The 22,748-nt window shown below is 42.8% G+C and overlaps 1 protein-coding gene across 1 annotated transcript in view; it reads left to right on the forward strand.

The window, feature by feature from the left end:
- Positions 1-22,748, forward strand: part of ptgs1 (prostaglandin-endoperoxide synthase 1) — a 45,441-nt gene that overhangs the window by 11,772 nt on the left and 10,921 nt on the right. Inside the window, exons 5-7 of the mRNA XM_052106888.1 lie at positions 13,960-14,103; positions 14,333-14,514; positions 16,138-16,221. Of these exons, the coding sequence (XP_051962848.1) occupies positions 13,960-14,103; positions 14,333-14,514; positions 16,138-16,221 (410 nt within the window). The remainder of the gene's footprint in view (positions 1-13,959; positions 14,104-14,332; positions 14,515-16,137; positions 16,222-22,748) is intronic.

Genomic DNA, 22,748 nt, shown 5'->3' on the forward strand with positions numbered 1-22,748 from the left:
TATCTGTAATGCGTAAATAAATGCCAAGTCATTGAACTCTGTATTGAAAATATGTGAATAATAAAAAAAAAAATCTGAACTTTTGAGACTTCTTCCGAAACATTGATTCACAAATATAAGTGCTTGTACCGGTTTACACATTCACATTAAGAATGAACTGATCAATAGCGTTTTGTTTCTGAGACTATCATTGCCTCAAACAAGCCCCAGTTCACCGCATTTCACCGTTCCTCTGTTAGCATCACAGAGAAGCCATGCAGTCTTTAACACTCGTAGCCCGAAGCGACACTTGAGAGTTTGAAGCATTCGCCTTACGAGAATGTCACGTGGCGTCCTGAATGTTCATGAGATAGTGCCTTCTCATAGGATAAGGCCACGCAGTCTTGGCAAAAGTGGTGTATGTGCCTTCAGCATGCCTTTTAAACTACTCCTCAACTTACATGCAGTCCGTTCCCTAATCCACAAACCTGCACCAATGGTAAAGCCCACAGCGCAGATTGCAAGACATACAAATTGAAAAATTAAATATGAATGTAAATTATTTAATTGATATTTCTATATCAATTCTTGATATATTCTTAATAAATATTTCTTGTCACAATTAAGAAAAGGTAAAATTGAAGAAAAGGAGAGAAAAGGAAAATTATCCATTCTTGAAGTAACCGGAAAATATAAAAATAAAAGTTTCAAACCTTTTGCATTTGGATTGGATGGTCTGGAAAATTAATTGTAAAGCGTTATACTGACCTTTTTCTATCATTTGCAACACATGCATATCTGTTAACATAAAAAATGTAGTTGAGTGTTTCACGACCCTTTAAGTCTTCAAGTTTGGCTTCCTTATATGACAAGAACAGGAGGTAAACAGTGATACGTTTTTTTTGGTTATGGCAGCTGCAGAAGTTCACAGTGCAAACATCAGTGTTATATCCCTGGTTGTGGATGGTCTGGTTATGGATGCAGAGTGTGTTATTCTATCTTGAGTGGATGTTACTGTTCGCTATCAATGATGTAGACCACACATGATGTATGAGTAATATAGACAGAAAGTCTTGGATGTTATTAGATTTAGCTTACTTTGGTAAGATTGTTTATAATCTAATTGCTTCACTATAGTTCAGTCGCCAGCTCAGTTCACCGTGTTGTATCTAAATGGGCTTTTATGGTGTTCTGCAGGTTCTCAGAACAAACCGCAGTGCCTTTTGGTCTGGCTGTTTATGTGCTCTTGTAAAGGGAGTCTACATTTACCCAGGATCCTTTCCATATTTACTCAGTCACTGCTCTGTTTTTTGAGTGGCCCCTTTTCTTTATTATCTCTTCCTCCCATTATGAAGTTGGCGCTCCATAACACTTTCCTTTGTAGACATGTTGCAGTTTTTGTGATGTAAATTTGGCAAAATACACCAGGGTGAGGAAAGGGTAGGTTTAGATCCCACAGTAATTTTTGTGCTTACTGTCAAAATCTGATCTCATTCCAATGAATCCACTTGTTGCCATGGCAATGCCCATGTACTCTGCAAGAGGCCTCAAATTCCTCATATCCTTCACACTGTGGGCCAAAATATTCTCATGTGTAAGCCAAGGTACTGAATATCCTGAGATATTGCTGCTGGGAATTGCAACTGAGGGAAAGTTTGCTCAGAAGAAGTTTACCTATATGGAAATATGATGCAATTCTTTTAAGTTATATCTTAGATTTATTTTTACAATTTATTAAAGTTGGAAATGTAATGACTAAACACAGATGTGAGGGAAATATGCACTTTTTAAGGTGTGGAACTAAAGGAACTAACTGTTAAATAGTAGGAAAAGGTTTTGTGTTTTCCAATGTTAATATTTTAAATGACAACTAAAATTATAAACGTAAACCGTTTTGAACACTTTAAATTGTTTTGTTCCCTTTTCAAAAAGCTTCACTATGATGCTGCGCTTTTGCTAAGTGCTTTGGGGAACACGTCTCAGTGTGACCAGCTGTGAATATGTATGCAACACGTCAATGAACATTGACTGGATATTATAGCCTCTGCCGATGTAATCATTGGACACACCTGGCGCAGTGGCTATAAATGGATGCGTCACCGGTGCATCATCACACATTCAGAGCCATTCTGTGCTGTGTGCTATCACAAACTGTCAAACTTTCTTTCCTCTGTTGGGAGTTAGATTCTGTTAGGCAGTGTGCAGTGAACCTTTTCTCCTTTCTGTTTCCTCTGAAAAGAAAAAGAAAAAATATATATATATTGTGGCAGCGGGGGCGTGGTCAAGCGCCCGTCCGGGAGAGGGAAGCGGTAAGGGCGCTTACACCTGAGCTAAATTATGCCTAACACCTGTCTCTAGTTCCAGTGAGCACGAGGAGAGCGGCATAAAAGCAGAGACAGAGCCTCCAGTGGGGACCCCCGAAAAGCCATCCCAATGTGCTTATGTTGTGTTGTGTGTAAATGTATGAGAAAGACGGCAATTAAAGCCTTACCTTTTGTTTCAACCTCGTTTCCTGTCCTCCTTCCCGTGAGGGTTGTTACACTGGTGCCGAAACCCGGGAATTAAAAGTGCCAAGCATGGAGAAAGGTCGCCCCATAGAACCCTCCCTGCTGGCGGAGGTCCTCCAGTCCCTCGCGACGCTCCACCAAAGCCACCAGCAGTCCCTGCTTGAGCTCCGGCAGGACCAAGATCGCCGTTTTTTTTTAAATCATGCGGGCTCAGGCAGAGGACCGGCACGACATCCGGAGGCTCCTCAGCCAGGAGACCGCGTCGGCCACAACCGCGACCCCGGACACCCGCGCCACGCTGCCCCCGCCCACGTTACAGAAGATGGGGGTAGCAGATGATCCAGAGGCCTTCCTCGATTTGTTCGAGCGCACGGCAGAAATCTGGGGCTGGCCGCTCGAACAGTGGGCAACCCGCCTAATTCCTCTCCTGTCCGGGGAAGCACAACAACTGCCGGCGACGAACCTCCTGGCCTATACAGACCTGAAGAGAGCCATTCTGCAACGGGTAGGTCGGAGCCCGGAAGAAAATCACCAGCTCTTCCGGGGTATGAAGTTGGAAAAGTCCGATCGCCCGTTTGCGTTTGCTCAACGGCTCCGGGACGCCTGTTGGAGGTGGCTGCTCGCGGGGAACCGCGACGTCGAGGGAGTGATCGACCAGGTGGTACTGGAGCAATTCGTCCAACGGCTGCCCCGGAAAACGGCGGAGTGGGTCCAGTGCCACCGACCGGCGTCGCTGGAGGAGGCTGTTCGTCTGGCGGAGGACCATTTGGCGGCGATCCCAAGGGTGGACGAGCCCTCTTCTTCTCTCTCTCTTTCCCCTTCCCCTGTGTTCGCTCCCCCCTCCTCCCTCCCCTGTGTTCTCTCGCTCTGTTCTCTCCCCAGGGCCCATTCCTGCCCCGCGCAGGCGTGGAGTGTTTGTGCGACCAGCTTCCCGGCCTTGGGAGAATGTTCCTTCCCCATCCTTCAGCCGCTCTCCTCCTCAGGTGGGGGTGCCCGCCAGCACAAGTGCGGGCGTAACGCCTGGGCCGGCCTGTTGGAGGTGCGGGGACCCTGACCACTTCCGGGATCAGTGTCCGCTGATGGAGGTGGGGACGGTGGTGCGGGTCTCCGGCGTCCGCAGGCTGCCCCGATCGGGCTGGAGCATACCGGATTCCGGTAAGGATCGGGGGGGTATTTACCAAGCTTTGCTGGATACCGGCTGCAATCAGACCACCATCCACCAACGCTTGGTTCAACCCGGGGCTTTGGGTTTAGCTAAACTGGTGAGGGTGAGAAGTATCCCATGGTGACTTTGGCGATTAAATTCAGGGAAAGAAACCATAGTGTGGAGGCCGCGGTTAGTTCCCGCCTCACTCATCCGCTAATCTTGGGTACTGATTGGTCAAATTTTAGAGATATTTTAGAGGGTATTTGCGCGGATGGGTCCTGCATAATGCGGTGTGCGATGCTTTGGCAGGGGAGGCAGAGCCGGGGCCATCCTCGGCTGCTCTGAATGATAAGGGAAGGGGCGAGCTGGCCACCCCTCCTCTCAGGGAATTCCCTGAGGGGGACTTCCCTCTAGAGCAGTCGCGGGACGAAACCCTTAAACACGCTCTTGACCAAGTGAGAGTAATTGATGGTCAACAGCTTCGGCCGGGCATCGCCATTTCATACCCGTATTTTGCCATGATTAAGGATCGGCTATATAGAGTGACGCAGGGCGCTCAAACAAAGGAGGAAGTGACACAATTATTAATTCCACGGAGCCGCCGGGAAATGGTTTTCCAGGCGGCTCACTATAATCCTATGGCCGGTCACCTAGGGGAACGAAAAACACTTCTCCGTCAAATAGCCCGTTTCTATTGGCCGGGCATTGGCGGTGACGTCTGCAGGTGGTGTGCGGCGTGCCGTGAATGTCAGCTGGTAAACCCACCGGCCACCCCAAAAGCGCCATTGCGCCCTCTACCATTGATCGAGGTCCCCTTCGAAAGAATTGGAATGGACCTCGTCGGGCCATTAGAACGGTCAGCACGCGGACATCGCTTCGTGTTAGTCCTAGTGGATTACGCGACGCGATATCCGGAAGCAGTGCCCCTGAGCAACATCTCTGCACGTAGTGTTGCAGGGGCACTCTTCAAGATAATCTCCCGAGTGGGGATTGTGAAAGAGATCCTCACCGATCAGGGCACAACATTTATGTCACGAACACTCCGCGAACTTTACGAACTCTTGGGCATTAAGTCGATTCGCAATAGCGTTTACCATCCCCAGACAGATGGCCTAGTGGAACGATTTAATAAAACGCTCTAGAACATGATTCGTAAATTCGTACACGATGACGCTAGAAATTGGGATAAGTGGCTGGACCCCCTGTTGTTTGCAGTACGAGAGGTCCCACAAGCCTCCACAGGGTTCTCCCCCCTTTGAACTGCTGTACGGGCGACGCCCCACGCGGAGTCCTTGACGTTATCCGCGACGCGTGGGAGGAGGGACCTTCTAATAGCAAAAAAGAAATTCAGTTCGTTCTCGATCTTCGAGCAAAACTCCACACACTGGGGCGACTAACACAGGAGAATTTGCTCCAGGCTCAAGAACGCCAACGCCGGCTGTATGACAGGGGTGCTCGGCTACGGGAATTTGCACCGGGAGATAAGGTACTTGTATTACTCCCAACATCGAGCTCTAAATTACTCGCCAAGTGGCAAGGGCCCTTTGAGGTCACACGATGAGTAGGTGAACTCGATTATGAGGTTAAACGTACCGATAGAGGGGGCACACGTCAAATATATCACCTCAACCTCCTGAAATTATGGAGGGAGGAGGCGGCCTCTGTGACGTTGGCTACGGTAGTTCCGGAGAGGGCGGAGCTCGGACCGGAGGTAAACAAAAAATGCAATCTTAACACTCCGGTTACTTGTGGTGGTCACCTCTCACCGCGTCAACTCACAGAGGTTTCCGATTTACCTACCGGGCCGTACAGACATCATACAGCACCACATCGAGACCGAGCCAGGCGTGGTGGTGCGTTGCCGCCCCTATCGCTTACCGGAACATAAAAAGAAAATAGTTCGGGAGGAATTAGATGCAATGCTTGAGATGGGAGTAATAGAAGAATCCCACAGTGATTGGTCCAGCCCGGTTGTTCTTGTTCCCAAGAGTGATGGGTCTCTTCGATTCTGTGTGGATTATAGAAAAGTCAATGCCGTGTCTAAATTTGACACGTACCCAATGCCCCGTGTTGATGAACTGCTCGATCGGTTAGGTACTGCTCTGTTTTATTCGACCTTGGATTTAACGAAGGGTTATTGGCAGATCCCCTTGACACCAATGTCCCGTGAGAAAACGCCGTTTGGATTACACCAATTCGTGACGCTTCCTTTTGGTTTGTTCGGGGCTCCAGCCACGTTTCAACGACTCATGGATCGGATCCTCAGACCTCACACCGCTTACGCCGCTGCCTATTTAGATGATATTATCATTTATAGCAATGATTGGCAGCGGCATATGCAACATCTGAGGGCCGTCCTGAGATCGCTGCGGCGGGCGGGGCTCACGGCAAACCCCAAGAAGTGCGCGATTTGGCGTATGGAGGTACGGTATCTGGGGTTCCACTTGGGTCATGGCCAGGTGCGCCCCCAAATTGATAAGACCGCGGCGATTGCGACTTGCCCTAGATCCAAGACCAAAAAGGGGGTGAGGCAGTTCCTGGGGCTGGCTGGCTATTATAGAAGGTTTGTGCCTAACTTTTCGGATGTCACCAGCCCGCTGACTGACCTCACTAAAAAAGGGGGCTCCAGATCCGGTCCAATGGTCGGAGCAGTGCCAACAGGCGTTTACAAGGGTTAAAGCCGCACTTTGTGGGGGGCCGCTTTTACATGCACCTGACTTCTTTCTCCCTTTTATTTTGCAGACAGACGCTTCAGACAGAGGGCTGGGGGCCGTACTCTCGCAGGTGGTGGAGGGGGAGGAGCGCCCAGTGCTATACATTAGCCGGAAGCTCTCTTTGAGGGAGACTAAGTACAGCACTGTGGAGAAGGAGTGTTTGGCCATCAAGTGGGCGGTCCTCACCCTCCGGTATTACCTGCTGGGGCGGGCCTTCACCCTCTGCTCGGATCACGCCCCACTCCAGTGGCTTCACCGCATGAAAGATACTAACGCCCGGATCACCCGTTGGTATCTGGCTCTCCAGCCCTTTAAATTCAAGGTGGTCCACAGACCGGGGGTGCAGATGGCTGTCGCCGACTTTCTCTCCAGAAATGGGGGGGAGTGGTAGAGCCCACTCTTTCATCGTGTTTCTCTTGCATGTATCTGGCTGAGGAGCGAGAGACGGGTCCGCCCCTTTTGCTCGCTCTCTCCCCAGATCCAGCTGATCCTTCTCGTGAGCCTGAAGCGCACCTCGGCGTCTCTTCATTTCACAAGAGTGGCGCTGAACCTCTCTACATTCCACAATAATAAAGTTGAGAAATTACTTGAGGTGGTTACTCGGGCTGTGGCCAGACTACAGCTAGACTGACCACGCGAATAAGAGGGCTGTCGGCCACCCTGCTAGACGGGAGGCTCAAAAACAGAGCGTGGCGAATCGTGCTCCCACTCGTAACGACTGAGGACAGGCTCGTCGCCCCCGACAGCCTCCAAAACAAGACCTCAGGGCGGTGTTTTCAAAAAGGAAAAAACCCTGAGGGTCTTGCGCTCAACCCGGTGGGGGTAGCTCCCCTCGGGACGGGGCGCATGTACCATCCATTTTGCCCCTCCCGGTACCCTCACGAATCCTCTCCTTTCCCGCCACCTCTGGTGTTTCGGGTGGCAGAGGCTTCCATCTAAAAGTTGGGTGTACTGCTTTTTCCTGCCTTATTACAGGACGCGGAACACCCGACATCCCCTCAACAGGAAGTTTTGCAATTAGTATACATTCTAGAAAACCTGGCAACATGGAAACTTCTGCCCGGTATTTCTATGTGGGCTCTAAGAACAGTAGAAAGAGGCTACAGAATTCAATTCTCTCGCCATCCTCGAGAATTGACATTTCAATGGCGTGGTCGCCACTTCCGTGAAACCGGATCAGTCATGTCTACTGTAAGAAAAAAAAATGCAAATCTCCTGGTTAAAGGGGCCATAGAACATGTTCCCCTTCCTGAGAGAGAGTCAGGTTATTACACAATATACTTCCTGGTTCCCATGGAGGGTGAGGGGTTGCGTCTGGCATTAGATCTTAAATTCTGAACTACCCAGTCTGGGTGTTCAAGTCCAAGACGATCGTGTCACAAGCCCAACATCACGTTTGGCTGGTCACCATCGATCTTATGACGCACATCTTCACTTAGAAGTTCTGCTGCAACACAGGAAGCTCCTGAGGTTCGCTTTCGGGGGCGAACCCTTCCAGTATCGAGTTCTTCCATTCGGCCTAGCCCTCTTAACCCGCACATTCACAAATGAATGATGCAGCGCCGGCTCCTTTGCGACTCCGGGGCATCCGCATTCTGAATTACATAGACAACTGGCTGATCCTAGTGCAGTTCCAGCAACTGGCAGTTCAGCACAGTGATACCGTCTTAACTCATCTAGTTTCTCTGGGGTTGAGGTTCAACGCCATGAAAAGCACCCTCTCTCCCACTCAGAACACTCTCCATTGGGTATGGAGTTCGATCACCATGCGGGCACAACAGTCTCCCGCTAGAATCGATTCCATTCAGTATACCCTGAGCAAAGTCAGGCTAGGTCAAGGTTCTACTAGGTCTCAGGGTGACTGCGTCCTCGGTGAGCCCTCTGGACCTTCTGCACATGAGACCGTTTTTGTTGTGGTTCAAAGCCAGGGGATTTCTTCCAAGGGCCAAACCCCCTAGGCTAATAAGGGTTACGCGCCTCGGGCTTCGTTCCCTTTCTACGTGGTTCAGACCCCGGTTTTCTACCTTGGGTCCCACTCTAGGTGCGTCTTGTTGTTGCAGGCTGCTAACGACAGACGCCTCCCTGACGGGCTGGGTAGCGGCCTTAAGTGGTCGTCCAGCTTAAGGGGATAGGAGGGGCATCAGCTCGGTTGTCACAGTCACTGTCTCGAGTTGATGGCCCTAAAATACTTCATCCTGAGGCTGCCATGTCTTGGTGCGGGTGGGCAATACAGTGGTAGCCTCTTACATAAACCATCAGGGAGATCCATGTTTTTGTCAGCTGTATTTCTGACACGTCGGATTCTCCTTGGGGCCCAGGGCAGCTCCTGTCACTCAGGGCAGTTTATATCCCTGGATGCCCGTATGTGGGAGCAGATTTACTGTCCAGAGAGAAAATACCAATGGGGGAGTGAAAACTCCACCCTAAGGTTGTATTGGCCAGAGTTCGCCAGCAAGGGTCTTGCCTCTTACTGATAGTGGCGCGCTGACCGAACAGGGTATGGTTCTCGGAGTTAATATCTTTCCTCGACGGCTTGCCTTGGACGATGCCGAACAGGAAGGATCTTCTTTCTCAGGCACAGGGGACAATATTTCATCCCTGGCCTGAATTGTGGAACCTTTCATGCTTGGCCCCTGAAGGGTACCAACTGAGGGACACAGGGCTTTCCCCTGAGGTTATCGAGACCATTTTAAATGCTAGGGCTCCTTCCACTTGGAGCAAGTTTGGGCAATATTGTACAGGGCAGAAGAGGACCTCTTCACCTCTATGAACAGCACAATGTCTCCTCTACTTCTCCCTGAGTCACCCAGCCCCCTTGGGTCTGGGCGTAATGACACATACATGACCCAGAATGCGTCTGAATGCTTTTCTTTCCCCGGTTTCTCTGCTCCCGGGAGTCTTGGCCAAGGTTCGGTAGCAAGGGTCTTACCTCCTACTGATAGCGCCATGCTGGCCGAACAGGGTATGGTTCTCTGAGTTAATATCTCTCCTCTGAACAGGGAGGACCTTCTTTCTCAGGCTCAGGGGACAATATTCATCCCCGCCACGAATTGTGAAACCTTTCATGCTTGGCCCCTGTAGGGTACCAACTGAGGTACACAGGGCTTTCTCCTGAGATTATCGAAACCATTTTAAGTGCTAGGGCTCCCTCCACTTGGAACTGATCTGGGTAGATTTTACAGGGCAGAAGAGGACCTCTTCACCTGTTAATAGCGCAATGTCTCCTCTACTTCTCCCCGAGTCACCCAGTTCCCCACCCCCTCCTCCCGGGGGGGCTGATCGTGGTGGCGCATACATGGCACAAATGCGCCTGTATGCTTTTCCCTCTACTAAGTTCATATTACAGAACCATCTAACTGCCAGTTTGATTCAGTTCTGGATTTTCTGTAGGAAGAACTGTCAGCGGGCACTTGCCTCGCCACTGCCAGGTTCTATGTGGCCTCCACTTCGGTTTGCCATGCCTTGGTGGGCGGGGTGATCTCTAAGGGGCATCCTCTGCTAGGACTAGGACCTCTTCATTGGACTGAGCAAGTAGTCCTTGAGGTTCTGATTAAGACCCCCCTTTTTAAACCTCTAGAGTTAGCGTTTGGTAGACTTCTGACTCTCAAGATGGTTTTTCTTATGGCAATTACGTCTCTAAGGAGACTTGGGTACTTACAGGCTCTGTCTGTTTTTGCCGGCCTGTTTAGAGATTGCCACAGGTATGACCAAAAGCATTCTTTGCACCCTCACCCTGACTACCTGCCCAAGGTGCCTTTCGCGGCCCTTGACCGGTTACTCTCTAAGCATTCTGCTCCCTGCCGTTTGTAACGCCGGAGCAGCTAAGAATTCTCAGGCTTTGTCCAGTCTGTACCTCTCAGACTTATGTCCACCGCACTAGCCAGTGGCGTAAGTCAGGGCAACAATTCTTTGCCATGGGAGCCGCAACCGAGGGGCAGCCACCTCAGCAGACTATGCAGACTTTGTCACATTGGGTGAGGGACGCTACTGCCCTGGCTTTCAAGGCGCGTGGTCAAGCTTCGCCAGTAGGTATCAGGGCTCACTCCACCAGAGGGCTCGCCTCCTCTAAAGCCTTTGCTAGAGGTCTCCCTCTGCAGCAAGTTTGTGATGCGGCAGGTTGGTCCTCTCCGCACACATTCATTAGACTTTTATAGTTTGGATGTTCTTGCCACTCTGGGCTCTTATGCCCTCGAGTCGTCATCTCGAGCTCATGTCTGAACAAGTTTGTGACGCGGCAGTCTGGTCCTCTCTGCACACATTCATCAAATTTTATGGTTTATATGTTTATGCTACTCTGGGCTCTTACGCCCTTGAGTCGACATCTCAAGCTCATGTCTGAGACCTCTCGCGTTCCTGTGAGCACACTTCACATCCGTAGGGGTCCGGGCAGCCCCAGTGCGGCGGCGTGGGTATTGCGTTCCCAAAGCGCTTAGCAAAAGCACAGCATCATAGTGAAGCTTTTTGTAAAGGGAACGTCTCGGGTTACATGTGTAACCCTTGTTCCCTGAAAAAAGTGGAAGGAGATGCCGCAATGGGATGTCCCAGGACTGCTCTTCAGATGAAATATCTGATGATGCACTGGTGATGCATCTATTTATAGCCACTGTGCCAGGTGCGTCCAATGATTACATCGGCAGAGGCTATAAAATCCAGTCAATGTTCATTGACGTGTTGCATACATATTCACAGCTGGTCACACTGAGACGTCTTCCCCAAAGCGCTTAGCAAAAGCGCAGCATCTCGTTCCGCTTTTTTCAGGGAACAAGGGTTACACATGTAACCCGAGACATTTTATTTGTTTGCAGTTAATTCATTAGATGGAATTTCTACAGTGGTACTTTAGTGCCAGGTTAAAAAGAAGAGTTTGAGAATGAAGTTGTGACATTACAAGAATTTCATATAAAAGTATTAAGTCATAATGCAGCAATATTGCATGAATAAAGTAGAAATATTAAGTTTATTTTAATTAAATTATAACAGATTTGTATACTTCATACATTGCAACTAAACTAAAATAAATTCCACAAGTAACTAAAATAAAATAAACATTTTCAGTAAATGATTAGTAAATGTTAAAACTAGTGCTGTCAATTGATTAATATTTTAATGGAATGAAATGCATTATGCCGATTAATAGAGAAAGCCCCTCAAATAAAAATAATTCAATATATAATGATTAAATCATTATAATAAGTTATATTGAAATAATTATAAATAATGTGTATATAGTATCAAAAATAATAGTACCGATCTTTAAAATGCATTACTTTATTTTGGCACATGAGTAAAGCAATACAAAAAGTGGCTTTATAATGCAATGTATTGTTTATTTCCATATTATTGAACATAAGCCTATCATTGGCCTACAGTTCACAGCAATCCATTTTGCAATTAAGTTCGTCAATCAGTCCGAGATTTATTTTAAGGGCTTCTCTAAGGAGGCGTCAGTGTACACCTGCATCATACATATGCTTTTGGATGTACATGTCTCTGTTGCATTTTATCATAACGCAGTTTGAAACTTGGAAAGACACGTCTTGAGATCCCTGCTTTTGGAGATGCACTCCAAGCTGTTTAAGCACAAGAATGCCTCATGTTGTGCTGTCTGCTCTTGGATAGTGTGGTTTTTTCTCTGTATAAGCTGCACATTGTCAATACAGCGGGTTTCACTTACTGTCCCCTGGAGATGCGAAACTTGAACACCCACTTAGACTTTGGGAAATGTTTAATGTTACTTAAATTGTAGATATTTTAGTGTGTTGTCTTAATATCGACGAAGGCTTTGTTTGGAAAATGTTAATAAAGCATTATATTGCTACATATTGTTTTTTTTTCTTTCCTAAGAAAGAAATACATACATTTTGACAAGAAAAGAAGGGTATACAGTGCCTTGCAAAAGTATTCAGACCCCTGACCAATTATCTCATATTACTGAATTACAAATAGTGCAATGACAAAAATATTTTATTTTAAAACACTGGATCTCAAAAGCAATTATTGTTAGGTGAAATTAACAATAAAAGAACGGAAATATCTTGCTTGCATATGTTTTAAACCCCTGTGCTGTGGAAGCTGCCAGGTTATACAGATAAAAGAAATTGCCATGACGAGAACACAATTACTTTAACATTGGCATCCAACTGTGAATCATTCAATTTGGAATCACATTTTTTGGATAAAAACCCATTTTTGAAGGATCATTGGTCAGGCTTTGAATTTGAAGGAAAATTAAGACCAAAGCACAGAAGTTAGAGATGTAAAGTTAGAGTAATAAAAATACATACATTTGGGAAAGGGTACAAAATAATGGAAAATATTTGGATATCCCAGTGATCACAGTTGGATTAATAATCAGGAACTGGAAGCTGCACCACACCACCCAGGCACTGCTTAGAAAAGGCCGTTCCTTAAAACTCAGCGCTCTAACAAAAAGGAGACTTGTGAGAGAAGCCACAGAGAGGCCAACAATCACTTTGAAGGAGCTACAGAGTTCAGTGGCTGGGAGTGGAGTAATGGTGCACCAGTCAACCATATTAAGAGCACTGCATAACGCTGGCCTGTATAGAAGCGTGGCAAGAAAGAAGCCATTACTCAAAAAGTACCATCTGAAAGCACTTCTACAGTTTGCCAGAAAGTATGTGAGTGACCCAGCTGCGATGTGGGAGAAGGTTTTGTGGTCAGATGGGGATGCTTCTCATAAGCAGAGACTGGGTATCTTGTTAGAATTGAGGGAAGAATGGATGGAGCAAAATATGGGGAAATAGTGTGAGAACCTGCTTCAGTCCGCTAAAACACTGAAGCTTGAGAGGACATTCACCTTTCAGCAAGACAATGATCCCAAGAACAAGGCCAAAGTAACATTGGAGTGGCTCAAGAACAAAAAAATAAATGTCCAACAGTGGCCCAGTCAAACTCCTGATCTCAATCCTATTGAGAATCTGTGGCACTATTTGAAATTTGTAGTCCACAAGCATCTCCCAACCAACCTGAACATCTGCAGAGAAGAATCGGCCAAAATCACTTCGTCACAGTGTGCAAAGCTGGTACATATGTACCCCAAAAGACTTAAAGCAGTTATTGCAGCAAAAGGTGGCTCGCCCAAATATCAATCAATTTGTGTGGGGGTTGAATACTTAAGCAAGATATTTCAGTTTTTTATTTTTCATAAAAATATTTCCCAACAAAAAACAACGTCACCTAACAATAATTGATTTAGATTTTCAGTGTTTAAAAATATAAATCAGAATTAAATTTCAGTTTACCGTTTGTAATTCATATGAGAGAATTGGTCAGGGGTCTGAATACATTTACAAGGCACTGTATATAGTGTCAAATTTCAGCACCTGCGATTAATCACTATTACAAATTTGAAGCAACTGACAGCACTAATAATCAACTGAATTAACATGTTAAATCGATAGCCCTTGTTAAGGTGCATGTATTTGTTGTTATATCTATTTAATAGTGTAAAAACAATCAAAAATGAAACGAAACAAAATAAAACTGACAATTAGAATAGAAATAAATACTAAACATTTAAAATCATAATAATTCAACGTTTCTCTTGATTATTTGCCTAATGCAATTTTTTTCATATTCTCTCCCATCACAGTAAGATCCAACTTAATTCCAAGTCCCCCAACGTACAATTCTAGGTATGACTACTTGAACTGGGAGGCATATTCCAACATTACCTACTACACAAGAATCCTGCCACCAGTTCCACAGGACTGCCCCACACCTATGGGAACCAAAGGTAAGAGACTATTTTTGATCTGTTTCATCTTTCACTTTATTCATATAGATGTATTCCAGATAAAGTAAGTGTAGGGGGCCTCTTCCTTTTGAAGGACACATTTCTATAAAGTTATTCTTCCTCATAAGACCCAATATTACAATGCTTAAAGCTAATCTCTACTAAAGTTGCAGGAAATACCCCTGCCTTATGATGCTGTTAGTAAAATCAATCCATCTCTCTTGGTCAGGAAAAATGAAGCTCCCAGACCCCAAACGTCTGGTAGAAAAGTTCATGTTGAGACGGAATTTCAGGCCAGACCCTCAGGGATCAAATTTAATGTTTGCCTTTTTCGCTCAGCACTTCACTCACCAGTTCTTCAAGACTCACAACCGTTTGGGGCTAGGGTTCACTAAAGGTCTGGGTCACGGGGTAAGTCCTTATTTTTAACATGAACCACGTTATCTTTACAAATTTAGTGTTTAATAGGTTTATATAAAAGTCCATTAAAGACCTGCTGGGGTGGAGAAACAACGTAATGCTGTTTTTCACAACAAGATATGCAGCACAATTGTTCACATTAGGGTCAAGAAAATATTTGGGATTTGAAACAACAGCTGTGGACGGGAACCGCTATGGAGACCGGAAAACACTTTGCAAACGTTGTACCCATGAAACACAACAATCACTATCCAGTCATTAATTTATTCAACTATGAATTTTAAATTTGATTTAAAACCTATAAAAACATATTAACCCACTGTCAAAAGAAGAGTTTGTACTCTTTGATGTCAATAAATTGAAAGAAATCTAGATATTATTATTATTATTATTGTTGTTTTTTTAACAGAGTTAAAGGGATTGTTCACCCAAAAATGAAAATTCTCATCATTTACACACCCTCATGCCATCCCGGATGCGTATGACTTTCGTATGAAGATATTTATTCGACTATATCCTGCATGTCCCGTAATGCAAATGAATGGGTGCCAAAATTTTGAATATCCAAAAATCACATAGGTAAATCAATGTTTTCAGAAGCAATCTGATAGGTGTGGTTGAGAAACACATCAATATTTAGTAAATTTTTATTATAACTTCTCATCCCTGCTCAGTTGATCTCCATTTTATCTTTCACATTCTTTTATTTTTTGGGGGGATTCACATTCTTCATGCATACGTCCTCTACTGGGCAGGGAGAAGAATTTCGGGCAAAAATGGACTTAAATATTGATCCGTTTCTTACCTACACACCAATCATATCACTTAAGATTTTTGGATTGGCAAAATTTTGGCACCTATTAATTTGCTTTGTATGGACCTACAGAGCTGAAATATTGTTCTAAAAATCTTCAGTTGTGTTCTGCAGAAAAAATAAAATCATATGCATCTGGGATGGCATGTGGGTGATTAAATGATGAGAGAATTTTCATTTTTGTGCAATTCCTTTAAAATCACGCATGTGAAATAGAACAGATGCCATTGCCATCCTGTCCGCAGCTGTTGCTTAAAGTTCAATTTATCTCTTTAACAAAATATATGCTAAAAGTTAATGCAGCATTGTAAGTTTTGATACGTTTGCCAGTAAGTGTTTGTTTTAGGATAAAGAGGAAATTTTTTTGTAATTGTTTGAATTCTTACAATGGCGTTTTAGTGTCACGTAAAAAAAAAAATTGTAGATTAAAGGTGTAATATTTCATATTTCATCCGGCGTAAAACCAAGTCAAATATGCGGATCACAGATGGTCCGCTGTGGCAACCCCTAACAAAAGAAGAAGAAAGGTGTAATATTGTGTAAATCAAGTAAATCACAATATTATTCACGTAATTTCAACTTTATTCTTCAAATATTACTATTTTATTCTTGAAACTTTATGACTTTATTCTCATAAAAAGCCTATTATGTGATTATTCTCAAAACATTTTGACTTTATTCTCATAATGTTATAATTTTATACTCAATACATTTTTATATTTTATATTAAAGTAGCTCTAAAACACTTGTAAATTCCACTACACAATGAATACTAAACATTCTGTGTATTTGAAAACTAGGTGGATGCTGGACACATTTATGGAGATACTCTTGGTCGCCAGCTAGATCTAAGACTTCACAAAGATGGGAAACTGAAGTACCAGGTACTGCTTTCAATTTAAATGCCAGGCATGTGGAATCATCAGTCATGCTAGGATGAGCATGTTGTATCTGTCATTCAGTTTCTGTAATTATAGGTGTTATCTCAGATTCACATTACTTGCAACTTGCAAATTGTTGCATTACGTAAGAATGGTTGATATACACAGAAATTTGTTCTGCGTGTGTTTCATGAATAAGTCCCTAAGAGTGTTAAAAAAAACAGTGCATGCGGTGAAGTGTACATTTCCACTTGATTCCTTTCACAACCACAGCTATGTGCAAGTCATTCTAAATATTCTGTGTCTCAATCTTTGGTAGACAACCTCATAACGTGACTGTCTGATGGTGGGTGTGATTGCAGCATGGACAGATGGTTTATAGTGCGTCCGGAAAGTATTCAGTGCTTCACTTTGTCCACATTTTGTTATGTTACACCCTTATCCCAAAATGGATTAAATTAATTATTTTCCTCAAAATTCTACAAACAATACCCCATAATGACAGCATGAAAGAAGTTTGTTTGAAATCTTTGCAAATTTATTAAAAATTAAAAAATCACATGTAAATACAGTATCTCACAAAAGTGAGTACACCCCTCACATTTTTTTTTTATATTTGATTATATATTTTCATGTAACAACACTGAAGAAATGACACTTTGATACAATGTAAAGTAGTGAGTTTACAGCTTGTATAACAGTGTACATTTGCTGTCCCCTCAAAATAAATCAACACAGAGCCATTAATGTGCAAATCAGGCCCAATTAGCCATTTTCCCTTCCTGGTGTCATGTGACTCGTTATTGTTCTCAGGTGTGAATGGGCAGCAGGTGTGTTCAATTTGGTGTCATCGCTCTCACACTCCCTCATACTGGTCACTGGAAGTTCAACATGGCACCTCATGGCAAAGAACTCTCTGAGGATCTGAAAAAAAGAATTGTTGCTCTACATAAAGATGGCCTAGGCTATAAGAAGATTGCCGACGGTGCTTGAAGGAAGAGGACGATAGGTCGGCCGTTTGTTTACGGACGCGAGGCGGTTGGCAACACTGGGCAGTGACTGGAGCGTTAATGGGAGGAAGTGACGGTAGTTCCGGAAGCGATCCGGAGATGGAAGAAGATCCAGGTGGTGGGAGTGAAAGTTATAATCAAAGTAAATGGAACTTAGTAGAAAATCGGAAAAGGAAAAAGAGTGTTAGCCAAATATCGGGTAAGGATAGTGAGAGAGAAAACCATATGACTAGAAGGAGGAAAGAAGATTATAAGGTAATAATAAAATTCATGACAGAAGGTGTAAGCTCTTTGAATCCTTTAAAACTGTTAAAAGAAATGATTGGGAACATAGAAAGTGCTAGGATGTTACAGGAAGGTAAACTGTTGCTGTTCTGTAAGGATAGCAAGCAACAAAAGAAAGCTCTTGGGCTAAAAACTTTGATGGGACAAAAAGTAAATTGCTCAGTAGTGGGAGAGAAAAAATGGGTGAGAGGTGTGATCACAGGAATCCCCACTAATGTGTCTGAAGAGGTAATCAAGAAAAGCATATCAGGTGCCTCAGTGATTGAAGCTAAAAGATTAAAGTATACCAATAATAAGGAGAGAATGGACAGCTTATCGGTGATGCTTAATTTTGATGAGGATAGAATGCCAGAAAGAGTGTTTCTAGGATTTATGAGCTATACAGTAAGACCATATATCCCCCCTCCATTGAGATGTTTCAAGTGTCAAAAATATGGACATGTGGCATCGGCGTGTAAAGGGAAACAACGGTGCGCAAGATGTAGTGGCAATCATGAGTATGGAAAATGTGAAGAAGGAGTGAAACCAAAGTGCTGCAACTGTGGAGAGGAGCATAGTGCGGCATATGGAGGGTGTCAGGTGAGAAAGAATGCTGTCAAGATACAAAATGTAAAAATAACAGAAGGAATAAGTTACGCTGAGGCCATAAAAAGAGTGAAAGGGACAGAACAGAGAAATGCACAAGAGAGTGCGGATGAACAAAGAATGCAGAGACAGACCCGAGAGACAATAAGTAATAACACCATCAATGTAGACAAACTGGCATTTACCACCTTTATGGCGGAAGTAATAAATTGCTCAGCACAAACAGAAAGCCGTACAGAAAGAATAAGAATAATAATTAGAGCAGCAGAAAAGTACTTGCAGGCAGACGGATTAACAGTTGAACAGGTAAACGAGAAATTAAAGATGCAAATAACAAACTCGCTGTTATGTATACCCTGTCTTGTTTCACTGTTGCCCTCTTGTTTTCCATTTTGTCACTTTTGCATTTTTTAGTTTTCACTTTAGTCCCTTATGTAACTCCATAGTCCCCTTGTTAGCGTTCGTGTCTTCTGTCATTGTTTTCACCTGCCCTCATTAGTTTGCCTTTCGCTTCCGTTAATCACCTTGTTATCTTGTTTGAGTTCTGTTCGTTCATTGGCCCCTTTTTCCCTTGTTTATGTATTTATACCCTGTTTCTTTGTTCAGTCCTCGTCTATCGTTGTTTGATGTCAACCTGGTGTGTGTTTCCTTCCCGAGTCCCCTGTTTGCTTACATCGTGTTTAGTTAACTATTTTATGTTTCATTTCCCCATCGTGGGTTGTTCCTTTGTGTTTACCTGTTTACCAAATAAAGTTCAAACTGCGTTTGGATCCGCATCTCCTCGTCTGCCTCGTTGCTCAAGCGTTACACTCGCAGGCATCATGTGGAGGATTATAATGGTACTGATAATATTGCAGTGGAATGCTAGAAGCCTAATAGCAAATGGGCAACAATTTAAAAAATATATTGATGAATATGAAGAAAAACCACATATTATTTGCATACAAGAATCTTGGCTAAAACCTCATTTAAACTTTGTTGTTCCTCAATATGAAGTATTACGAAATGATAGGAAAATAAAAAATGGTGGTGGTGTAGAGACTCTAATTAAACAAGGAATAGAATTTCAGGAGATAGATGTGAATGGGGAAGTTGAATCGATAGTGGTGGAGGTAAGCACAAGAAATCAGAAAATTAGAATAATCAACTTTTATAATCCTTGTGATAGGATTAAAGAAGATTTAAGACAACAAGTTGGTGGTGAGGGTAGTTTCAAATTAGTGTGGTGTGGGGATTTCAACGCACATAGTACAATGTGGGGTAGTGAAGTTAATGATCATAATGGAATTATGGTGGAAAGTATATTAGATGATAATGATCTAGTGTGTTTAAATGATGGAAGAGCAACAAGGATAGATGTAACAAGAGGTCATCAGTCAGCAATAGATTTAACTATAGTGTCTCAAAGTCTGGCAAGACAATGCAAGTGGGAAGTGCTTGATCAAACTACAATAGGTAGTGATCATTACCCCATCAGATGTGTAGTAGGTATAGAAGTGGAACAAAATATAAAACAGAAAATCCCCAGGTGGAAATTTAAAACTGCGGACTGGGAAAAGTTTAAGGAAGTAAGTGAGGCTAAATTGTTAGGAATTGTAAATGATAAACAGGAACCTGAGGAATTAAATAATACAATTAATGAGATCATTTGTAGTACCGCTGAGGAGGTAATTGGGAAAAGTTTAGGAGAAAGAAAAGGGAAAAGTGTACCATGGTGGACAGAGAACTGCAGTGAGGCAATCTCAATTAGAAATAAGGCGTTTAAAGAGGTAAAGAAAACATATTCCTTTCAGGATGTGATAATATTCAAAAGATCTCAGGCAGTGTTAGAAGAGTAATTAGATCTGCTAAAAGAAAATACTGGAGACAATTCTGCGATGAAATTGGTGAGAGTGTAGATATAAGTGAATTATGGGGAATGATTAGGAAAATGGGAGGGAATAAAATTTATAGAAATATACCTGTAATAATAGATGAGGACAAAAATATAATGATTGAAAGCGAAAAAGCAGAGGTGTTAGTAAAAGCATTTGTAAAGATTCACAGTAATTGTAACATATCAGAGGATATGAGAATGCAAAGAGAGCAAGCAATAAGAGATAATCCTAATATCATGGTCCAAAGAAGGCCATCTGAAAACACTCTGGATGAAGATTTTACTTTATATGAACTCAACCAGGTATTGACAGGTTTAAGAAATACATCTCCAGGAAAGGATGATATATGTAATGAGATGATAAAGAAATTATCAGATATATCGTTGAATATCATATTGCATCTGTTCAGTAAAGTATGGAAGGCAGGAAAGCTCACTTCTTCCTGGAAACATGGAGTAGTTGTTCCAATAGCCAAACCTGGGAAAGATCATTCCAGAGCAGTTAACTATAGACCAATTGCACTAACATCGAACTTATGTAAAATAATGGAAAGAATGGTAATAGCTAGACTAAATTACACAATAGAAAATAAAAATCTTTTATGCCCACATCAAAGTGGATTTAGAAAGGGTCGCAATACAATGGATTCTATCATATGTCTAGAATCAGAAATCAGGAAAGCATTTATAAATAAAGAAGTGTTAGTTGGAGTGTTTTTTGATGTGGAAAAAGCATAGGATATGTTGTAGAAGGAGGGACTATTAATTAAGTTGGATAAAATAGGCATTAAAAGGCAGGTTGTATAATTGGATAATGGATTTCCTTTTCAAGCGTACAATACAGGTCAAGATTGGTTCAAGTTACTCAAAAATATACACAATAGATAACGGTACTCCTCAAGGTAGTGTTTGTAGCCCAATTTTGTTCAATATAATGATTAATGACATTTTTTCTCAGGTAGGACAAGGAATAGGTAAATCCCTATATGCAGATGATGGAGCCATGTGGAAAAGAGGACGGAATGTTAAATTTGTTGAAAGAAGCATGCAGAGAGCAGTAGAGGAACTGGAAAAATGGGTAAACATCTGGGGTTTCAAATTGTCAGTAGAAAAAACGCAAGTTATCTGTTTCTCAAAAAAGAAGAGTAGCCCACAAATAAAATTAAAATTATATGAACAAACATTAGAACAAGTATCTGAAATTCGATATTTGGGGTTGTGGATGGATTCAAAACTTAAATTTGACAGTCACATAAAGAAAATAATAGATAAGTGTAAAAAAGGAATAAACGTTTTAAGATGTCTGGCAGGGGTAGATTGGGGTGCAAGTTGGCAATCACTAAAAAGAATATATTGTGCAATGATCAGACCAGTAATAGATTACGGATGCATAATATACAGCTCAGCATCAGCATCCAAGTTAAAGAAAATAAATGTTATTCAGTCACAAGCATTACGAATAAGTTGTGGAGCATTCAGAACATCCCCTATTCCAGCAATGCAGGAAGAAATGGCAGAAATGCCCCTGGATGTTAGGAGGTTGCAATTAAAAATGTCATATAGGAGTACTCTAAAGGGACACAATGAGAATCACCCAGTGAGAAAGATCATAGAAAAATGCTGGGAGTATGGAAAAGGAGAAATAAATAGTTTTGGATGGAATGTAGAAAAAGAAGCCCAGAACATAGAAATAAATAATATAAATATTAGTCCCACAGTGGCAATACCATCAATACCTCCATGGCTTTTCCCTAAACCGGATGTAGATCTAACATTGCAAGACAAGATACAAACAAAGGAAATAAGCATAACAAAGGATGTAGTTGTGAAACAGCACCTAAGTCAAGAATATTATAATAGTATTCAAATATTCACGGATGGATCTAAGAATCCAGATACTGGACATGCAGCAGCAGCAGATTACATTCCCCATTTTAAATATAGTATTGAAAAGAGAATTACAGATTATGCTTCAGGATATACCGCAGAGATGATTGGAATTTTGATGGCACTTCAATGGGTGGAAGACGTTCATCCTATGGATGTAGTGATTTGCTCAGACTCCTATTCAGCTTTGATGAGTATAAATAGTGGAAAGTCAGTGTCCAGGCAGGATATCTTGTATGAAATACTACAAAATATGTACAGAATATACAAAATAGGTGTAAATATTTCATTTTTATGGGTTCCAGCACATGTGGGGGTAGAGGGTAATGAGGAGGTTGATCAGTTGGCAAAGAGATCTTTGAAGCGAAATGTAATAGATATTAATGTATCACTGAGTAAAACTGAAGTCAAAGCAATAATAAAATCTGCCCTAAACAAGATGTGGCAACAGAAATGGGACAAGGAGACAAAAGGAAGACATCTGTATAAAATTCAAAATAAAGTTGGGGTTGAGAGAAATAAATACGGAAGCAGAAAGGAAGATTCCATAATATCTAGGCTTTGAATAGGGCATACATGCCTTAATTACTCAATGTTCATCATAGGGAAAAGAGAATCTGTAAATTGTGATAAATGTGGCTTGTCAGAAACAGTTGAACATGTGTTGATTCATTGCACAGAATACGACAGAGAAAGAATAAATTTTGCTGAAACATTAAGCTACATAGGTATTGATACATTGTCAGTCAATAGCATATTTCAGAATGCACAGAAAGAGAAAAGGGTCTATAGTGCTTTAATGAGGTATCTAAAGGAAACAGGATTGGTTAACAGAATATAGGTTAATATAATATTATTATTTTATTTTATTTTTTAATTTTTTTTTG

Source organism: Xyrauchen texanus, chromosome 3 (assembly GCF_025860055.1).
Source record: "Xyrauchen texanus isolate HMW12.3.18 chromosome 3, RBS_HiC_50CHRs, whole genome shotgun sequence".
Classification (NCBI taxonomy): Eukaryota; Metazoa; Chordata; class Actinopteri; order Cypriniformes; family Catostomidae; genus Xyrauchen; species Xyrauchen texanus.